Source organism: Orcinus orca, chromosome 14 (genome assembly GCF_937001465.1).
Source record: "Orcinus orca chromosome 14, mOrcOrc1.1, whole genome shotgun sequence".
Lineage (NCBI taxonomy): Eukaryota > Metazoa > Chordata > Mammalia > Artiodactyla > Delphinidae > Orcinus > Orcinus orca.
The window spans coordinates 57,413,224-57,435,284 of NC_064572.1; the positions used below are offsets into that span (position 1 = coordinate 57,413,224).

Here is a 22,061-nt window from a genome sequence, read left to right on the forward strand (position 1 = left end):
GAAAGAAGCCCATCTGAAAAGACTGCATACTGTATAATTCCAACTCTGTGATACTCTGGAAAAGGCAAAACTATGGAGACAATAAAAAGATCAGTGGTTACCAAAGGTTGGGGGTGTGTGCAGGAAGACGACGAATATGCAGAGCACAGATGATTTTTAGGGCAGTTAAAATATTCTGTATGATATTATGATGATAGATATAGACCATTATACATTTGTCCACACCTGTAGAACGTAAAACACCAAACGTGAACTCTAAGGTAAACGATGGACTTTGGGTGATTACGATGCGTCCATGCAGGCTCATCCTTTGTTAAAAAAAAAAAAATGCACCATTCTGGTGAGAGACATTGATAATGGGGAAGGCTATGCATACGTGGGGGCAGAGGGCATTCGGGAAATCTCTGTATATTCTTCTCAATTCTGTGGTAAACCTAAAACTTCTCTTAAAAAAGAGTCTTAAAAAACCAAAAAGCAAAAACCCACGAACCTCTGAAGTATTCAGTTCCCGTGGTCTATGGTCATAATTAGTTTCTTCAACTTGCAGAGGTGAATTTTCCTGAAAATCTTCACTTCTGTGTTCTATCATTAACATTTCAAATTTCTTCTTTGCAGATCCCACTATGTGGATGGTAACCTTTAAAATCAATATCAGTCGTGGTGAATAGCGGTTATCGTAGGTTGGGACTACGAGAGATTTGTATGTTCCTGTGTCTTATATTCCCTGTGATATTTATATTTTTATAAGCAGATATGCTTTTGAACTCAAAAAACACCCCCAATGAGTTCATGTTTTAAAATTTGAAAAGATCTATTGATATTTAAATTAGAGGGAGTGGACTCGTTACTTTTATACAAAATGGTAAAGATTTTTAAAGAGTCAATTTAAGGAAAGTGAAAAAAACCAGTTTCTTGGCCAGATGTTCCGTTCATGTTAAGGTCTGTGATAGCAGGAGGTATGGCTGCCTTGCTGTTATTTCTGTCTCATGTTTATTGCTCTTATTTCCCCCAGGACTGTAAGGTGTTGGGTTGTTTTCCTTAGTGTCTTCCCTAACATGAAGTTGTACTAAGTACTCAAAGATATCTTTGCTTAGTTGAATTTCACATTAAGACAAAAAAAGTTTTATCTTAAAACATCCAGATAGGGACTTCCCTGGTGGTCCAGTGGTTAAGAATCCGCCTTCCAATGCAGGGGACGCAGGTTAGATCCCTGGTCGGGGAACTAAGATCCCACTTGCTGCGGGACAACTAGAGAGCCCGCATGCCACAACTACTCAGCCCGTGAGCTCTGGAGCCCACGCACTGCAACGAAAGATCTCACGTGCTGTAACTAAGACCCTATGCAGCCAAATAAAAAAAAGTTTAAAAAAAATCCAGATAATCTAGGACATTAAAAGATTTTTTTAAGTTTCTTTTAGCCAGATTATGAAATTATTCACCACCAGCTGTGGTGAATGTTAATCTCATAGAACAAAGATGGCACCTCCAGATCAAAGAAACCTGTTCCTTTTTCAAATAAATAAATTTCACTCTGACATTTCACACTTAAACATAAAATTGCCCTGCGGACACAGCTCATTTGCAGGCCAGCACCTGCTAATGTTCTTTGAAATCCAAATAAAAGGAACCCAAGTTCTGGCTCATTTCCTATCTCCGTCCAGCAGTATCAGGTATTAAAAAGAACTTCTGAGGCAGACCTTGGCCACCTGCCATTGGAACCCGCTGGAAACCAGCTAGCTTCCTAAGAGGATGGGGGACTCAGTCCACAAGCACTGCTGGAGCTTGACTTGTGCTGCCAAGACAACCCAAGAGGTGAGGAGAGGAGCCTTGGGCAAAGGGAGCCTGGATGGCAAGGGTTTTCTCCCCAGTGGGTTTAAAATTTCAAGAGTTAGTGCTTTTCTCATTTCTAAGGAAGCAGTCGTTGCTCTGGGGAAATGGCGTGTTTTCTGAGCTTGGGCTTACAAGGGTCCTTCTCAGGAGATGGGACCTCCCCCTATACTCCCAACAGCTTGATAAACTGCTTATTCTCAAAGTCTTCCTGGTCCATTAGGACACAACCCACCCTCCTTTTTTAAGATATTTAACAAAAAAGCATTTAGTCATCTCAACATGACTCTGAGCCAAAGCAGATCATTCTTTTCTAATAACTCTGCTTTTTAGAGGAAACAATCTGAATGTTCATACAGACTGTGGCACTCAACTGAGCTCATAACTACAGCTACCCAGAATTGTTTTTGTGATAATAATAATAATAAAGACCACATTAAGGTAGAACTTACTCTATGCCAGGCACTGGGCTGTGCTTTCTATGCATTATCTCATTTAATCCTTGCAACCACTTCATGATGTGCTACTGTTCTCCCCCACACCTTACAGTAGAGTAACTGAGATTCAGACAAGTTTAGTGACTTACCCAAGGTCACACAGCTAATTAACAATAGACATAGCATCTAACCTAGGCTAGTGTGACCCCAAAGCCCTTGCTCTTATCCATAACGTTACACCTTCGGAAAAAAAAAAGTCTTGTCTCCAAACCTGGACTGCAAGTTCCTGGAGGGGAGGAGCTGTATTTTAAAGAATTACCACCCTCACTGCAGCACTGAGCAATGAGTAAGGAAACCCAGCAACCAATTTCTGTACCCCATAAATACTAAGAAGTTGTGTGATGCCAGTTCACTGTAAACTATAAGTTTACTCTTTCTACTTGAATGAACCTCAGTGTTATTTTTTTCCTAAAGGCCCGGCTCAAGGGGTACCTCAGAAGGGCCCATTTAACATTTTGGCTCTTGAAATGGAATAAACATAATGAAACTGTCTTTTATCTACCAGTATACAGGGCTGAATAGTGTCCTCCCAAAAGTCTTGCCCGTCTGTAACCTCAGAATGTGATCTTATTTGGAAATAGGGTCTTTGTAGATGTAATCAAGTTAACCTGAGAGGACACTGGATTAGGGTGGGCCGAATCCAATGACTGGTATCCCTATAAGACGTGAGAAATTTGGACATGGACACACAGAGCACCATGTGAAGACAGAGACACACAGGGAGAACACTGTGTGATGACAGAGGCAGGGACTGGAGTGATGGGTCTACAAGCCGAGGGACACCAAGGATCGGCAGCAACAACCAGAAGCTAGGACACAGGCATGGAACAGAACTTCCCTTAGAGTCCTCGATGTCAGACCTCTAGAACCCAGAACTGCGAGAGATACATTTCTATAGTTTGAGCCACCCAGTTTGTGGTCCTTTATTACAGCAGCCTTAGGAAACTAATAAATAGGATCTGGCTTAGGAAAAATATCAGTGTGAGAAGAGGCACCCCGGTCCTCCCAATTCAGAGGCTACGCCAGAGAGCCCACCAGTTGGGGCTGCCTCTTTGGGCCCGTAAGTTCCTACTGCCCTTCCGAGGCCGAAGCAAACGCTGGTGACGGCGGGCATCGGCGGAGGAGAAAGAAATTGGTCGGACCACCTGGTTTAGCCCCTGCTGGCGTGCTGCTCAGGACTGCGCTGTTTCCTCTGTGGTGTATCTGTCATCATTGCTCTGGCAGCAAAGGGAGCCACAGATGTTCTCAAGCCACCACAGGGCCCTTGCGGGGCCGAGAGTGTCCAAGGACAGAGCAGCGTGCCCGTGGCGCCGGTGGGCAGAGGGTGGAGGCAGAGCGCATTGCTGATGTGCTGGTATCCTTATAAGAGGTAAGGGGCTATGTCAGGCCCAAATGTCCCCAGGGAAGAAGGGGCCAGGTGACCCATGCTGGACACACAACTACGTGGTCAATTAATGGGCCCAAACCTTAATATCGGGCCATCTGTGGGCTGGGCGAGCAGGGGCAATGGCTGGGATGGGACTGAGGCAGACAAGACGTCACACTGGAAGGGGGCAGAGACATCACAGGGCAGAAAGGGAGGTGCTGCCACAGGTGCCAAGGAGACCCCTCAGGTGACCAGAGAGCTGAGTTCAGAATCAAAAAAAACTCAGAGAAGCCAGGAACGGAAGAACCAAGCCTGGCAGGAACCAGGGCCAGGGTGCCCACCCAGGATGAGGGATTTCAAGGCGGGGCGAGTGCGCCCTCCCTCCCTGGGGTGCACGCCAAGGCTGGGAAGACGGGGGTGTCTGGTGAGACCCCTCCGCACAGAGGAAGCTACAGAGACACGTCTAGCATCCCGTCACCCTGGAAAGACGCTAAGAGGAGGTCGGACTCAGCTGCGTGAAAGGCCTGACTGTCTTGTAGACTGCCCTCCACTGCGGCCCAAAACCCACCCCGAGTCCCACGCCCCAACCCCATCCAAAGCAGCATCTGATGGCCCTGAATGGCCCACAACCCACGTCCGTGAACAAGGAGCACAAGGTGGGTTGTGCGGCAGGAAGCACTTGGAAAAAGGACCGAGGGGCTGTTCGGAGGCGGGAGGGGGTCAGGGCCAAGGGAGAGAGAGGCTCCAATCCAGGGGCTCCGACCACGAGACTGGCGGCTGAGAGCGCAGCCTGGTGATGGCACATTTAGGAGGTGAAGACACGTGAAGGGAGTACAGGCCAGAGACTCACAACCACGCAACAGTGCATGGGGTGCAAGCTACAAACCCAAAGCAAAGCCCTGCCTGGGACCTTCTGCTGGATGGGCTCACGTGAGGCTGCTCAGTCATGTAACCAAGCAGGACCCTATGAGGCCTTTCCAGAATAGACCCCGCCCATGTCCTCCGCCTGCCTTTTGTCTGTAGAAAAACTTTAGTAACAGAACAAATTTAATCAGAGAAGTGAGAAAATGCAGAAAGAAAGAACAACAGTCAAGCAAGACAAAATAATAATACTTTAGCTGTTAAACAAAGTCAGGGACCTTTAGTTCTTCCTCAAGGACTACAGATACTATTCTGAGCCGTGTCCTTTGAGCCGCTTTGCAGATACTGAAACCCCCCACCAGGTGGAAGAAGTTAACTGTATGCTGTCCACAAGCATGCAGACCCCAGACCCGTTGGAAACAGGAGGTTGATGATGCTGACTCCCAATTACCTCACCATCAACCCATCAGAAGAATGCCCACGAGCTGATCACGCCCTGCTCCTTGAACATTATGATTCCTCACTACCCCCTCCAGGGTGGGACACACAATCTTGAGTGCATCAGCCCCCTGTGGCCCCGTTTACCTGGCAAAGCAATAAAGCTATTTCTTTCTACTTCACCCAAAACTCTGTCTCCAAGATTTAATCTGGCACCGGTATTCTGTCACCGAATTTTGGCAACAGTAAAGGACTGCCTTGCTGTCCCCTCTCCTTTGAAGGGCATTTGGTAAACTCTTGTAATGTCCAGTTCAGGGCAGTTCCACCTGCCTCATGGGGCCCTGTCTAGGTGGGCAGGGAGCTACAGAGAGTATAGTGACAAGGAGAGCTTCCTTGGAGAGTCCTTGTGTGCCATTAGTAGATCCCCCCTGGTGTAGGCTGGGCCTTCAGGAGGGTCAGCTTACCTCCCAAGCCTGGCACGCTGGTCCCACTGGGGTCATCCGGATGTGGAGCTGAAGGTGGATCATAGCCGATCACCAGGTCAATGGTGGCCTGAGTAGAAAAAATTCGTGGCAGACAGAATCAGTGCAGGGCATCAGAATGCTATAGACTCAACACAAACCAATTCAGCAGGAGTAAAAGTTCTAGCAGGGGTGAGCAGGGGGATGGGAAAGTGAGAAGAGAAAGAGAGAAGGACGACATACCCTCCACTGTTCATATCTTCCCACCGTGTGGGCCCAGGTGGAGTGGGCGCACCTGGGAAAGCAGTCACCTGGTACAGGTTGCCAAGTGTATCATTGCTAAGGGGCAGCCTCATAACTGGAGGAAAGTTTTGCGACAAGGAAGCTTGAACTCGTAACAAACCTCCTTCCTAGGGTGGAGATGGCCTCCAATCACAGAATTACAGTCACAGAGGATCATTCTAAGTGTTTAAGTTTTTTTGTTTGCTCATTGACGTCTTTGTTAATTGCTGAAATTTATTTTCGCACTTCTCTCCAAAAAGAATTTTAAGTGACTAACAAAAAGTTATAAAGTGATGTGATTCATAAAATGGGGTTCAAGAAAAAGGGAAACAAGTCTGATTAAAGAGGAAACAAAGATGCAAAACGTGACGATGAAGATAAGTGCCATCCCTCTTGCATTAAATATGACCCCAAGTTGGCTAGAAGCCAAGGCAAGAAGGAGAACATAAAATGTTATACATAACCTTTCATCATCAGAAAGGAAGAAACATACTAACTCGTTACAGGAGATAAAATTATTCCTATTTTAAAAATCTGAGTTAAATTTCTCATGTGGGGCATTATTTTAGGGCAGAGTTTCCTATACTTTCATATTCTGTGAACCAATAAAATTTCAAAAAAGTTTGCGAGGGGACTCAACATAGGGTCGCTAATTTTTATTTTGCCAAACACGTGCCCTCAACTACCATCTACTACTATAATCATTTCACAAAATAAAGGACTTTTAACAGCAAAAGTGAGGAAGGATAAACCTCAAAATAAAAGAAGTCCTTTGAAAATAAGAATGGCGCGCGCGCACGCGCACACGCACACACATTATCAGATAAAATACAGAACATAAAATTTGGGACCTATTTATAGTACAAAATTGTTCATTGTTTATCTGAAATTCAAATTTAAATGGGCATCCCACACTTCCATTTGCTACTTTTGCTACACCTGGTAAACTCTCTCTCTCACTCACACTCACACACACACACAATTGCCCTGTTTTTTCCCATCTGTCTGCTCATTAGTAAATACTCCCTCATGGATCAGCACATTCTTTGGCAACTTAAGAACTATGACCTGGGAGACACTGAACAGGATAATAAATGATGCCTCTGACAGCAGTTTCTTGGCAAATATAGAATCATAAGAGCAGCGTCTCATGGCTACAACCAGGCCACAATAGGAACACCGAATGCAATGAGGGGCTCAACTGCCAAACTTGAAGAATCCACCTTTCAAACCCAGAAGAGTCCATGAATGGCTCGACCTCTGTATCAATGGCTTCCCAATAACTTCAGGATCCTCCGAGGTGCTCCAGGCCCTCTAACAGGGGTAAGGGGATACCAGGGGGCCAGGCCTGAGGCCCTCACTCTTCCTTACTCCATTCAATGACTACAATTCTGCCATTTCAGGGTTCTACATATGCTTTCTTCTCTGCTTTAAAGAGGAAAAAAACAGCCAGAAAAATCACTGACTTGTACCATCTTCCCTTAGTATCATTTCTCTCAGCCAGTTTTGGGTAGACGGACGATAGCTGACATTCTGAATTTACATTTTATGATTAGAATGCTAATTCACAGCAAACCTATAAGTTTTGGAGACTAGACCAGCAAAACTGACATTCCTAATGGGTATTAATGCATTCTTGCCTTCAGGGATGGCCTCTTTTAAATTTTCTCCCTTTGCCCAGGCTCCTAAGCAAAATATTGACAAATTGTTTGGAAAACGAAGGGGTCAGAGGTAAACAGGGCAAGCATATTAGCTTTATGAGTGCTTGTTAGCAATCTTAAGAAATCTGAGAGCGGTGATGCTAGAGTCAATTTTTTTAAAGTGCACTTGAAAAAGAGTCTCTCTCTTCTGGTCTCGTGTCAGACAATATCAGTGTGTACTTGTTTAGAGAGGCTGTGATCAGAAAACGTTCAGCTGCCAATGGAATAATAAAGACCATGGGGACCTCCTTGGTGGCTCAGTGGTTAAGAATCCTCCTGCCAATGCAGGGAACACGGGTTCGAGCCCTGGTCTGGGAAGATCCCACATGCTGCGGAACAGCTAAGCCCGTGCGCCACAACTACTGAGCCTGCGCTCTAGAGCCCGTGAGCCACAACTACTGAGCCCACGTGCTGCAACTACTGAAGCCCAGGAACCTAAAGTCTGTGCTCCGCAACAAGAGAAGCCACTGCAATGAGAAGCCTGTGCACCACAACGAAGAGTAGCCCCTGCTCTCCGCAACTAGAGAAGGCCCGTGCACAGCAATGAAGACCCAACGCAGCCAAAAATAAATAAATAAATTTAATTTTTTAAAAATCATAATATTAACATCTTGGTATTCTGGTCTAATATTAATGAATTACCTTCTATAGAATGCTTCAAAGAGTATCTGATACACAGAGCTACACTCACCATACAAATGTTAACAACCAAGTGAATATGCCCAGAGCTGTACCAAGAGAGGGTCCCACTCACGCTATAGTATTCTGATATAGAAAATCAAGTTTATCTACTTTGTAGTTCTGTCAATATGAGTACAGGATGAGGCCATATCATTTGTAAATGCACCTATTTACCTCAAAACCAGTAGGGAGAGTGTGTGTGTGTGTAGTGAGCTACTTATAATTTCACACTCTTGTCTCAATGAACCTTTGCAAAGCCATCTCCCTTCAAAGCCATTCAACAAGAGGGAAATGCTCACCCCAGTCTCTTGCCCCCTTTCGTTGAGCAGGGAGATCAGTTTGTAGGGCAGCGATCGGCTCTGGTCGCCAATCAGGTCTTTCAGGGCTACGGTGGCCGTGCCAATTAACCTGCAGGGGAAAGGAAAAAGCACACAGTTACCCACATAAGAGGCATGTTTCCATTTCCACCCTGGACCTCCCAATCCTCTTCCTATTCATCTGCGAGCATGAAAATCACTCATAATGAAGCGTGGGCCATTTTGTGCTCTCCCTAGCAGGGTATTTTGGCGGTAACCATCACACAGCAGCCACCATGTCTCCATAACAAGCAGTCATTTCAAGAGTCAAACTATGGTGCCTGTGAAATTTCACGTCACAAATGAGATCGATGGGTGAGAGACAAAGACTGAATATAACCTCGAAGAATACAGGAAGAGAGAAAAGTAGGACAAAGTTTAGGCATTCTTCTGTAATGGACATTTAAAAGGATTCATAAAACATTGTCCACTGTAACCTGTTAATATGTTGTGATACAAAACAAAAGGGAGTTTAAGGTAGCAGAGGGAATTAAGGTTGCTAATCAGCTGACCTTAATATGATTAGACTGGGCCTACCCAGATAATCCAGGATTGAAAGTAGAAGAGGGTGACGGAAGAGGCAAGAGACTTGCAAGAAACTCAACAAGCTGTCACTAGTTTGAAGGGACCACAAGCCAAGGAATGCAGGTGGACTCTAGAAGCTGGAAAAGGCAAGAAAATGGATTCTCCCCTAGAGCCTCCAGAAGGAATACAGCCCAGCTGACACCTTCACTTTGCAGGTAAGCCCACTGGACTTCAGACCAGTAGAGCTGTAAGGTGGAAAAATTGTGACGTTTTAAGCCACTAAGTTTGTAGTAATTTAAAGCAGCAACAGAAAATTAATACAGGTCTCATGCAGAAGTTTTTCTCACTTTCACCTTATTTCCTAAAATTTTTTGATTTTTGTTTGTTTCTTTGTTTTGTTTCCATCATCCTTCATGGAGGTAGCAGCAGTAGTAAACTTCATCTCACGTAGGCCATGGTCTTCAGAGACTGGCTAATTGATTTAGTAATGGGCTGAGGAAACCACACAAGAACATAGAAAATCTAAGCTTCCACCTGGGCCAGGTAACACATGGTTCAGAAGCTGCTTTGGTGTAACAGATACCTGACCGAATGTGAAAGTCCGAGTCCAGGTTAATGGAAGAGCGTTAGGAATTCACTGACTCAGGTCTGGCCACTGATGCTGTCTGATGTGTACAGCCTCAACAAAGAAGAAATGACTTAAAAGTGCATAATTTGTAAATTTGCTGATTGCTTTTCATTTGATTAGTATCATATAGTAAAAGTGGTATAGGAAATAATTTTAATGGAAATAGTTTTGTGAAATAAAGGCCACCTGGGAACATTTGAGCAATAAAAAAAACCAACACTGTCCACTGTAAAAACATCCCCCCAAGTAAACCTTCTTGCAGTGTAAATAGGTTGCTAGTTTACTGATGGGGTAACTTGGTAACTCACATGCTGTGGAGCATCATTCAGAAGTTGGATGTAGGCACTTCTTTCTCTTCCTGGACCCCAAGGGATTATATTCAGCCTCTGCCGCTTACCCATCCACCTCTTATTTTTTTGTTGTTATATTCTTTCATTTGCTTTATTTTTTAGATTCCACATATAAGTGATAACATACAGAATTTTCTTTCTCTGTCTTACTTCAGTCACTAAGCATAATACCCTCCAGGCCCATCCACGTTGTTGCAAACAAGAAAATTTCATTCTTTTTTATGGCTGAGTAATATTCCATTCTGTATATGTGCCACATCTTTTTTATCCATTCACCTGTCAATGGACACTTAGCTTGCTTCCATATCTTGGCTATTGTAAATAATGCTGCTATGAACATTGAGGTGCAGATATCTTTTTGAAATCGTGTTTTCATTTTCTTTGAATATATACCCAAGTAGAATTGCTGGGTCCTATGGTAACTCTATTTTTAGTTTTTTGAGGAACCTCCATACTGTTTTGTTTTGTTTTTACAGTGGCTGCACCAATTCACATTCCCATGAACAGTGTAAAAGGGTTCCCTTTTCTCCACATCCTTGCCAACATTTGTTGCTTGTGGTCTTTTTGATGACAGCCATGCTGACAGGCGTGATGTGATATCTTATTGTAGTTTTGACCATCTACCTCTTAGTGCACATAACATACTGGTACAGAAGTACACCTGTGTCCCTCCTTACTAGAGTAAAGCTCCTGAAAGGCAGAGGTTGTTTCCTGTTCTGTTCATTCCTCTAACCCCAGTGCTTGGAACATAGTTTGCTTATTAATAGATATTTACTGAATGAAGGAAAGAAACATTTTTGTAGTTAGGGCACATGATCAAAAAATTTATAGAACACACATCCCCAGGGAGCTGGTCAATATAAAAGTGTAACCTGTGGAATATAGTCTGTAAATTGGGGTTATAACATACAACATGGTATGAGAGTGGGTGAATTGAAAGAGTTCCCTTTGTGAAATGCAATAAAAAAGCAAAGAGAGTCCAGGGGTGTGCTCTCAGTATAGATACTGAAAAAGGAAAAGAGAAATAGTAAGAATTTTTAAATGCTATTTACTTATATCTTGTCTATATTTGCAGTGACTTATACTAACAATAGCAGGTATGATAGCCTGGATTATCGTTAGCATAAAGTTAGAAAACTAAATATCAAGTCCTCAAAATGACAGGAGAGATTCCTTATACCAAAAACCCCAGGGTGAAGAAACCTAGTTGAGAATAAAAATAGCTCTGGGCTTTCAGGCAAAAACAATAATCAGGAAAGAACCCCCTGTGGAGAAGTATTCATTTCATTTAAAAATGTTGTCCATTTTGTTTTAAAATCAGGAAGTGAGAGTTGATATCAACATAGACACATTATTTTTAAACTGACACATATCTGTATTCTCATCCCCCACCCGGACCTCAGAAATAGGACCAGATTGTAGATTCAGCGTCTGTCATCCAACCACATACGTCCAGTGACTCAGAATAAGTGACTTCACTTTCTGAGAATAGGTATATATTATACCACACACGACCAAACAGCGCTATGGCGCCCTGTTTCACACAACTCACCCCACGATGTGAGCCACTGGCACAGGACTTCTTGGAAGAGTGCACTGACTTGAAACGAACACACCCAAGACATTCAACAACCATGATGGATTCTGCTCTCTTCTAATATCACGAGTCAGAAAAGAAAAATTTTGCCTCCAGAGGATTAAGAGTGTACTTTTCAGCCCTTTTAGGTCAATATAGAAATTAGGTCTCTCTGTCAATGCTGAGAATTGATGGGACCTTTACAGAGTAATTTTTCAGATGAGTATGTTCACTCCATATGTTAGTATCTTGTTTGTTTTTGTTTTTTTAACATCCGTATGTTTTCTTCTCACTCGGGTTTTTATTCTCCGGATATATTGAGGACAAGAGACTACCCATGACTCCATCTCCACCTGATGAAACAGAGAAACCTCCCACACAAGCTGAGAACCCCTGGCAAAATCTCTTCCACGTCTCTCTCAGCCCCACAGGGTGTGAGCTTCTCTCCATGGACTTCTCTCCATGTTTTAAGACAGCAGGCCACAGGGTTGGTTAATTCGGTTTTTTCAAAAAGAACAAAATCTGAAAAGGTTTAGAAGTTATCTGACTGGTACTCACCTTGGAAAGACATGGAAACACACTGGATTTTACTCTTCACAGTTCCATGATTCATAACCTAACTTTATGATTAAAATCATAACATTGTACACTTGAACATGTACTGATTTGCTTTTGCTAAAGCCAAGATGACCTGAATCTCTATCAACAATAAATAATCCCTGGAACAAAACAAAAACTACAGCATGCAGGGATGATACTGAAGTGGAAAGAGGGCTGACCTGGGTTGGACCAGCATCTATCAACAGCGGCACTACTGATACTTTGAACTGGATAATTATTTGTTTTAGGGGGCTGTCCTGTGCCTTGTCAGATGCTCAGCAGCTTCCCTGGCCTCTACCCACTAGAGCATCTCTACACATTGCCAGTTGTCCCCATAGGCAAAATCAGCACAGGCTGAGAACCACTGGGTTAGACAATTCCTGTTCTACCCCTAACTCTGTGTCCCAACTTCCTTTGAGGACTTGGCTAAGTCACCCTAATCTCTGAGCCCCTTCATTATCTGCAAATGAGTAGATTGAAAGAATTCCTCAGACCCTTTTTAGCCCTGAAAGTCTGCTACTGGCTTATATATGTGATGTTCCTATGTATGTCTATTCAGAAAACTCTCTCATGTTATACATTTCTTTTCTCTTAAAGCCTTTGTTCATTGATTTAGGGGGAAAAAAAATATCCTAGAAAATGTCCATAATGAACAATCCAGAATACTAGGCAAGTTTTCTGCCTTCAAAGGTATTGGCTTCTTATAACATCAGGAGTCAAACAAATTCCCACAGGGTGTCAGGAGGAAAGTTTAGGCCAATAACAGATATGTGGAATACAGTATTAGGTGAGACAATAGGGAGTGGTGGGACTTGTGGCTAACTGGGGAGAACAGCTTTGCCTAAAACACAAAACCCATCTGCTGGCCCTTTATGGCCCTGAATGGGTTTTACAACCTCCATTCTGACTCATCCAGTATCCGCTGCCTTCCCCTCCCCATGAGAGGGTGTGAGAGGATGTAACAAATAACAGACCAGGAGTGGAGTGAAATGAAAGAAGCCAATCGTGAAGTCTGATCTCAATTCCTTCTTTCAGAAACCTTTAGTCCCATTTCTTAAGATTTGCTTTTTCATCATAAAATTCTTATGCTTGTGGGGGTGGGGTGGGGGAGGGGAGGGAGACGTCAAAGAAAACTTAAATTTCTTTTTTCTGAAGATAGTGCTTGTTTAGATGAAACCCTAGAAAGACTTTAATCCACAAAATATTTTTAACGGCTCAGTGAGTTGAAGAAAAATATAAACAGTTACAGCTTCTAAGATCTTTCACTGTAAGTTGAAGAAAACATCCCCTATGGGTGTCTGAACTCTATACAGCTTTGAAGGCAAGCCTGGCCTGGCCTATTTTCTATGATGTTGCTTGGATACAAAATACAGAGAGACTGGGAAATGATGACTTGGCCTCCTACACAGGGAATAAGAAGAGTTCAGTCGGACCACAAGCCAATTTCCTTTAAAGAAGGTGAAACTAAACCAAGACCCTTTTTCTTCCATATTACTAATGCTATAAATATGTTAAAATATTATGGTGTGAAAGTAATGGGGAAACTTTTGCCCTGTGTTTTCATGGAAAAATAAGTGTCTCCCCATGGGCTCCACCCAACACCAAAATGGATGGACCACACCTCAAAAAGAAACTTATAGTGCAAGAATAATAAACAGCAGATGTATTCTGAAATGAAGAAAGAGCCAGTCCTTCTCCTATTCCTTTCAGTCCACGAACACCCATATAGTTTGTTGTTGGTTCTCTCTGTGACATCAAACTAATTCTAAGCAATGGAAGCAACTACTTGAAAATTAAATGTTAGGTTTGGGGGAACTAAAGAGTTTAACTGTAAACTAGTCAACTCGGTCATGCAAGTGTTGGTTAAGAACTTTTGTTTCTTTCTTGTTAAAACAGAGTCCAGTGTGATTAAAAGAGAAATGCAAAATGTTTTCCCCGTTGGCCTGGACGCAAATGTTAACAGTCGCATGCCACTGTGGTGAGTAAGGGCTTTGCTGGCTGAGTTCTTAATCAGGGGAACTCACATCTAGCGAGTTGTTCTTCTGTGCAGCAGGGACACAGCCCACATGGGTTACTGGGGAAGGGTTTACTGGAAATTCCCTCATGAAGGAAAGGAAAAATAAGCTGGAGGCTGGAAAGTAAATCACACGTTGCTCTGTTTCTGCTCCCAAGGACTGCAGAACTACCAACTTCCCATCCTCCGAGGGGCAATAACAATCCCCAACAGGGCTGGGGAACAAATGCTCTTCTGAGTGGCTCCCAGGTCTCCTGCAGGACCATGATTCGCCCACCCTTTGAAGCACTGGGCTGTCAGCCAGCTGGGCCTTGTCGTCTGCGCCAGGCCCAGAAGGCCAGTGGGGATGCTCGGCTGGGTCCCATCCCCTCCGCAGACTTCTCCCTCCTCCAGGCCAGTATCAGTGGAGCTCCTCCCCAAAAGGAGGGAGCGCCAAGCCCCGCACCTTGCTTTCTACCAGATGGGGGGAGAGGCAGGGGCAGCCATGGCAGTGAATCCCATCACAGGGAACCCCGGAAAGCACCTCCCCGGGTCTCCCACCCACCTCACCTGTGGGGAACCCTCCGAGTCTCCCAACCCGCCCACCCTTGTGCTCTGGATTAGCTGCTAAAACTGTTTCTCAGAATGTGGTTCCCCAGACTTCCCTGCAGCAAAATCAGCAGGGCGGGTACAGATTCCCAGGACCCTGAGTCAGACTTTTTCTTTAGTTAATTCTTATACCCAGGAAGTTTGAGAAACAATGGTCTAGAACAGGTGGAGGGGTGGATGGAGGAAGCGGGGTAGGGAAGGCAGCTGGCAAAGCCAGTCCTGGGGAACAGGGAACACGTGCAGTTTTCTAAAAGTACATTCGATGTGGTGATAGAGGTTCACGTTTGAGAAATGGACGTAGCAATCAATTATTTAACAGAACAAAGGAGAAAGCAAAACTCCATCAAAGTCTACTCGGCAGGCCTAGTTACCTGCGCCCTCCCGTGGCTTCCCCTCCTTACTCCACACCAGGATTGTCAGAGGACCTTGAGGCCTTTGTCCCGTTCATCACAAGGGAGCAGGGGTTTTAGAAAACCTAGAAACTCCTAGTCCGCACAGTGGTTCCCCAACCTAGCAGTGCACAAGCCCCCTGAGGTGGAGGTGTAACAAACGCCATGCCCAGATTTTGGAATCACTGAACTAGCCTGGAGGCTGTGGCAGTATCTGCAGGATTCAGGGCCAGCCTTTGCTGCAGACGGCATCACTTTAACAGGGGAAGGAGATGAATGGAAGCCCAGGTCTTCCCCAAAGCCCTCCTGGGCAGTGAGGCTACAAGGCCAGGGGTGGGTTAACTAGCCTAATGCCTGGCACGTAGAAGATGTCTTAAGAGTTAATTTCTTGAATAAATGACTGTAACCTGCTATTTTTCTATTCGCTCTTGACCAATTCTCCTGTTCATTCAGTCCTCAAAGTTCTGGCTCTACGCTTGCCCGTTCTGGATAGTTCAACAGAACTCCCAGGCTCCGTCTCTGTCTAATGCCCTCATCCTTTAGACTCAAGGCAGTAGTATTCACTCATTCATTCATCAAGCACTTGGACCTTATAAAGTAAGGGGGACAGCATAACACAGTGGCTAAGAACTTGGCGCTAGACCGCACTGACTGATTCAGACTTATCCTTGTACCACAGATCGTGTAACTTCTCCGAGCCTCAGTGTCCTCATCTGCAAAGTGGGGATAATGACAGCTCCTACCTAACAGTATTGTTGTAAGGATTAAAAGGATGATCTGGTAAGTGCTTAACATCACTTTTCATTATTATTTCAGACACTATTCTGGAAAAAGGGATCCTAAAAACAATATGACTCCAAGTCAGTACTTGCAGGGAAAGCTGGTCTGAACTCATGCACAGCCTAAATCACAGGAAGGTGGGTTTATCTATGCGGAGTGTGGGCAGGTGGGCATGAATGAACAGATAAGAACCCTTTGTAACTACCCACAGCCATTTCTATACAATCACTGTGCAGAGTTCTTAAAACCAATCTTTTCTCTTATGTACATCAAATAGCTCCCTCCCCACCATCAATCTGTTTGGAAAACAGAATCTGTTTGGAAAACAGATTTTTATTTTGTTGAATAATAAAATATTCTGTTTGGAAAACAATTCTTATTTTCAGGATTAGACCAGAAGTAAACTTCAGCTGTAGCTGAATTCTCATAAAATCTAATTAGTCGAATCTAATGCATTTTTAAAGCCATAGGTCTCATAAAACATTTCATTATAAAAGAGACCCCAGAGCAAATCCTTATATGAAAAACCTTTCTAAACCAGCGCACGTGTACGTGCATGCACACACACACACACCCTTTACCCTGTCTTTTTCTCCCCTTTTCCCCTGCTTCATTCTTCATATTTATCACCATCTGATAAACTCTATGTGGATTTACTTGTTTATTGTCTGTTACCTCCACTCAGATGTGAGCCCCATGAAAGGCATGGAGTACCCCCAGCACCTAGAGCAGTGTCCAACACACAGCAGCCACAAGCAAATATCTGCTGAAAGAATAAATTAATTGATACATCACTGAAGATAGTCCAATGACCTTGCAAATGACTTATAGGTTATGAAGCTTCCTCTCCTAAGAGATGTTCCTCCAGGTAAAATCAGGAGATAATTACAGCTCTTATTATGAAACGTCTTTCTCTTTCAGTCTCTCTGGGTGTTTCTCACCAGGGCTGTGATCTCCCCAAACAGCGGGGTTCAGCCTCTCCAGCACCCAGAGCCAACCAGCCCAAACCAGCTTTGATCTTTGCATAGCTTTGCTACTCTGTTGAAAAAGCGGAACTAAAAAGAAATCAGCTTTTCCGTGCCGATAGCGCTCTCGCAAACATGGTGAACGTTCCTAAAACCCGCCGGACTTTCTGTAAGAAGTGTGGCAAGCGCCAACCCCACAAAGTGACACAGTACAAGAAGGACAAGGATTCTCTGTATGCCCAGGGAAAGCGGCGGTATGACAGGAAGCAGAGTGGCTACGGTGGGCAGACCAAGCCGATTTTCCGGAAAAAGGCTAAAACTACAAAGAAGATTGTGCTGAGGCTTGCATGTGTTGACCCGAACTGCAGATCTAAGAGAATGCTGGCTATTAAGAGATGCAAGCCTTTTGAGCTGGGAGGAAATAAGAAGAGAAAGGGCCAAGTGATCCAGTTCTGAGCTTCATATTTTGTTTTGTTATGAAGATAATAAACATTTGAGATTGTTTACTTCAAAAAAAAGAAAGAAAGAAATCAGAACTGGGAGTTTTGTTCCAAGTACCATCTGCCTCTGGCTTAGATTTTCTCACAGCCCGAGAAGCTACTCCAGGTAGAAACTGCCTCAACCCTTCTCACCAACCACACTGGGGGAAAGGAGAGGTCATGGGGACCGCCTCAATTAATCCCACTGCTATGTTTACACAGTGGCAGAGGTGAGTTTCACCACTAGGGGAAATAAAAGTATTAAAAGCTTGAACACAAGGTCTTTTGTACACCAGTAAACAAAAATTTCTCATAAGCAATACCACACCGTCCCATCAAATTAATTTCATTCCAAACCAGTCTTTCTGTTTTCTCTAAGCAAAAACAAAACAAAAACAAAAAACCCTTGCCCAGGGAGTTAGTATATTCCATAACCCAGGCTTGTCCTTCTGCTTTTTCTAATTCTACAGTCCCCAGTACCATCCTGTGTGTAAGTGTGTGTGTTAGTTATGCTGTGCTCTCACTTTCACATCCTGGCACTCTGGCCCTCAACCCACACTCACACAGTCACACACACAGGAAATAAACATTGGAAGGTCTGAGGTTAAACTCTGGATTTACGAAGTTAAATCCACGTGCTTCCAATCAAAGAGCTGGGTGACTTTAAGCAATTTGGTGAACCTCTCTGAGCCACATTTTTCTCTAAGACGTCAATAAGCCTGTCTGACTCAAAGACATTATAAAGATGAAAACCGATTGCGTGTGGAGCAGTTTTAGCACAATTCCTGGCCCGTGGTAAGCCCACAATAGATATTAGCTATTATGTTGTTCATTAGGAAATTTAAGTGATTTTTTTCCTTAATTATATTAAATTTGCCCTTATGTCTATCACTTACTGAGGAAGTATTCCAGCCACCACCATGAAGATGAAGAAACTTGCCAAAAGCCACCCAACCAGTAAGTAGCAGAGCCAAAACCCAAGCTAATCTCCTGAACATGCAGCTGACCGCTTGCCCACACCACCCCTTATGCAAGAACTCGGGTAAATTTCCTCCTGGGTGTATCGTGAGGTCTTCGGTTATCTTCTTCTTACATTACAGCCAAGCGGACAATTCACCTTCAGAGGATGTCTCTAACTTTGCCGTGCATTTGTGTGGGGTATATGTGATGGTTTCAAATGCACAAGTACACACACGGAGGGGAAAAATAAGAGTACTAGGAAGGCAAACTCTTAGACAGTTACAGTCATTTTATATCAGACATTGTAATGTGCATTCCTACACGTTCAATTTGGATCTTTTTAAATACCTTCCACGCCTCTACTTCACTTGCTCAAGCTTTCCTCCTCTACCTTCCTTAACCTGTGGAATACGATTATAACACCTGTTTCATTGTCCATACCTACTCATAATATCACCTCATAGTGTATCTGTTTAATAATGATGTATCTAGTTTTTTCTTCACAATACTGAGGTAAAATCCTTCTGAGTACTCTACCTGATGCTCATGAATTTGAAGGTTTTCCCACTCTGGATGGGGGGAGCATTAACTATTCTCAGCCCTCAGGTAGTTTCCTCACTGACCAGTCCACACCCGAGGAGTCAAGCGGAACCCTCTGCAAATCTCTGGAGCACTCTGCGTGGGTGGTGTGTGTGTGTGTGTGTGTGCACACGCGCCTAGCTCTAGGCTCCCACCTGCACCTCCCCAACTCTGGGAGACAACCAAGATCTGCCTGTCCTGCAATGCAGCCTGGAAATGCTCTCTAGGCGTGAAGCTGGGCACTCAGAGGGCTCAGCTCATTTATCCCCCTCTCCTGGGGATCAGTGTCCTGTGCTGCTAGTGCCCAGTATCTGAAACCACTGGGGCATGTATTTCATCTACTTTTTTGGTTGTGTCAGGTGAGAGGGTAAATCTGGTCCCTGTGACATCACCTTAGCATGAGCAGAACACATACACACACCCACAAATCTGAAAACTTGTAAAAATCTTTCATTCCTATATTTCCAGGCTCCTGAAGATGCTTCTTCTTTAGGAACTCAAGCAGAGTGACAGCAGGGCCAGGATGCCAAGAGATCAGGGTCTCAGCCTCAACCCCTCTGAGCCTCAAGTCTCATCTCCACTTCTCAAGGTCATTGTGAAGATCACATGAGATGAGATATATTCTCTGAACTCACCTTGTTCATTGCAGGGAATGAGCTTAAGTGACTTATTACTTAATAGCATAAAATGCCTACTTAGAACTTTTACCTAAGAAGGAGGAACCAATATTCTGACAATGAGTGGGGGGGGGGTTGTTTGTTTGTTTTGTTTGTTTTCTGGCAAAATTAGAAAAAAAAATTTAAGCTAGGGAGCTCCCTGGTGGTCTAGTGGTTGGGATTCAGTGCTTTCACTGGAGTGGCCCGGGTTCAATCCCTGGTCGGAGAACTGAGATCCTCCCACAAGCAGTGCGGCATGGCAAAAAAAAAAAAAAAAAAAAAAAAAAAAAAATTAAGCTAAAAGATAATCATTCCACCTACATTTTGGTCCCTATAGGTGGTCAGAGGTTTTCAGTGTAATGGAAAAGTCAAGAGCACAGGTCTGAATATAAATGCTGACTCTGATACACACCTGCTGTGTGACCCTGAGCAGGTGACTAAACCTCTCTGAGAAAAAAACTGGGTATCTGTGAGGATTAGGTGGGATAATGCATTCAAAGGGCTCATTAAGGGACGGCCACATTGCCTGTCTGGAAAGGGAACTCTTATTCTTCAGCCACTGGGAAAATCCTTCCACTCTGACATTTCAGCTAAAAATACCATTTCATGTTCATCATGTGACCAAGAGGCTCCTCTAGCTCTTCCCTCTTTCAGTGCACAAGGCTGGTTGGATGACTGTAAAATGAGGAAGAACAGAGTCTGTGCAGGACAGCCCCACCAGCTCGCAGCACCTAGGGAGGGACGTTGCTGATGCACTAGCACTGTGCGTGCTCAGACTGCCCGGTCCAGTCCCTATGGGTGTGGGCACCATGCTCAGGCAAACCCAGGCAGCCTGGTACTGTTTGCTTACATGCCCTGGGGCTGCAGACTCTGGAGTGAGGGCCCTATTTACACAGCCAGTCTCCATGGCAACAGCAAAGTTCACAGGCAAGACATTCCTTAAGCCGGGCAGAAATTTTTTTTTTTTTTTTTTTTTTTTGGCGGTACACAGGCCTCTCACTGTTGTGGCCTCTCCCGTTGCGGAGCACAGGCTCCGGACGCGCAGGCTCAGCGGCCACGGCTCACGGGCCCAGCCGCTCCGCGGCATGTGGGATCTTCCCGGACCGGGGCACGAACCCGTGTCCCCTGCATCGGCAGGCGGACTCTCAACCACTGCGCCACCAGGGAAGCCCAAGGCCAAATCTTTAATAGAAAAGCCAAGAAGAAAATACGAGACCAAAATACACAAATATTTTGGACAAACATACCTAAAATATTGCCCTGCTGCCATCCAAGGGCCCCACTGTGTTTTCAACAGTTATAAAATAAATATGTAATGTTCTCCCAGTAGTTTCCCCTGCTTCCTAACTGGTTCCTACATCCAAACTCCACACAGAAAGCCCAAGCGATACATTAAAAATGTAAATAAGATCATACTCATTACCCTTCAGCAAACCTCCATCCCGCTAGGAATGAAATCCAAAGCTTGCATCGTGGCTCACAAAGCCATGCATGTTGTGGCTTTGCTGATCTCATCTCCATCCCCCACCCCAGCCCTCTGGCCTCTTCGATCTTTCTCCAATACCGATCTTTCTCCAACACCGAGGTGTACTCCTGCTTCAGGGCCTTTGCACTTGCTGTTCTCTCTGCCAAGAATATTCTTTCCCCCCAGAAAGCTGCATGGCTCATTCTTTCACTTTATTTAGGTCTCTGCTCAATTGTCACCTTATCATCACCTCAAACGTTCCCCCACCCTCAGTAACCATCCTCTTACTCTGCTTTAGTTTTCTTCCTGGGCTATGACAGTTTCCTCCTTAGATTACAGCACTTCAGAGTACCTGATCTATTACATATTTCTTCATGTATTTGTTTGTTTTGACTCTCTCTCGAGGATGTAACATTCAAGAAAACAACTTTGTTTGAAACAAAGATGAGAGCTCCCAGGCCAGCCTGCCAGGCTTTACTTCCATGTTCAAATAGATGAGGCACAAAGTGATGAGGCCTGAACCAGGCTGCTGGCTGTGGCCACAAGTAAGAAGCACATGGCACAAACAGTGGAAAGAAAGAGAAGTAAGATTTGGCAACAGATTGGAGAAGAGGTAAAAGGGAGAAGATCCACAGAGACCTGAGGTTTTGAGCTCAGTGGTCTGGAGCTGTGCTCTCCATTGTGACGGCCACCGGCCACACGTGGTGAGGGAGCACTTGAAATATGGCTGGTCTAAACAGAGATGTGCTGTTAATATGAAATACTAAGTCTTTGAAATCCGGTGTGTAAGAAAAAATGGATGTAAAATGTCTCAGTGATTCTTAAAATATTGATTAACATAGTATAATCTTATCATTTCTATGTGTAAATAAAACATTATTAAAATTCATTTCATCTGTTTCTTTTTGTTTTATAACATGGCTACTAGAAAATTTTTAATTACATATGCAGCCTGCACTATATTTCTTTCAGAGAGGGCTGGTCTACAATATAAACAGTGGTACCACTTGCAGAAAGAGGAGAGGAAAGAAGAGAAAG

The 22,061-nt window shown here is 44.2% G+C and overlaps 2 protein-coding genes across 7 annotated transcripts in view; one reads left to right on the forward strand and one right to left on the reverse strand.

The window, feature by feature from the left end:
- Window positions 1-22,061, reverse strand: part of MYOF (myoferlin) — a 155,567-nt gene that overhangs the window by 109,074 nt on the left and 24,432 nt on the right. For all 6 annotated transcript variants that reach the window (XM_049696671.1, XM_004279410.3, XM_049696672.1 and 3 more), the window contains exons 4-5: window positions 8,413-8,521; window positions 5,454-5,541 (exon numbers count right to left, since the gene is read on the reverse strand). In XM_049696671.1, coding sequence (XP_049552628.1) covers window positions 5,454-5,541; window positions 8,413-8,521 — 197 coding nt within the window. The remainder of the gene's footprint in view (window positions 1-5,453; window positions 5,542-8,412; window positions 8,522-22,061) is intronic.
- LOC101278350 (60S ribosomal protein L36a-like) lies at window positions 16,957-17,414 on the forward strand. Its single transcript, XM_012536575.3, has one exon. It carries the CDS (start codon window positions 17,020-17,022, stop codon window positions 17,338-17,340), a length of 321 nt encoding a protein of 106 aa, XP_012392029.2. The 5' UTR covers window positions 16,957-17,019; the 3' UTR covers window positions 17,341-17,414.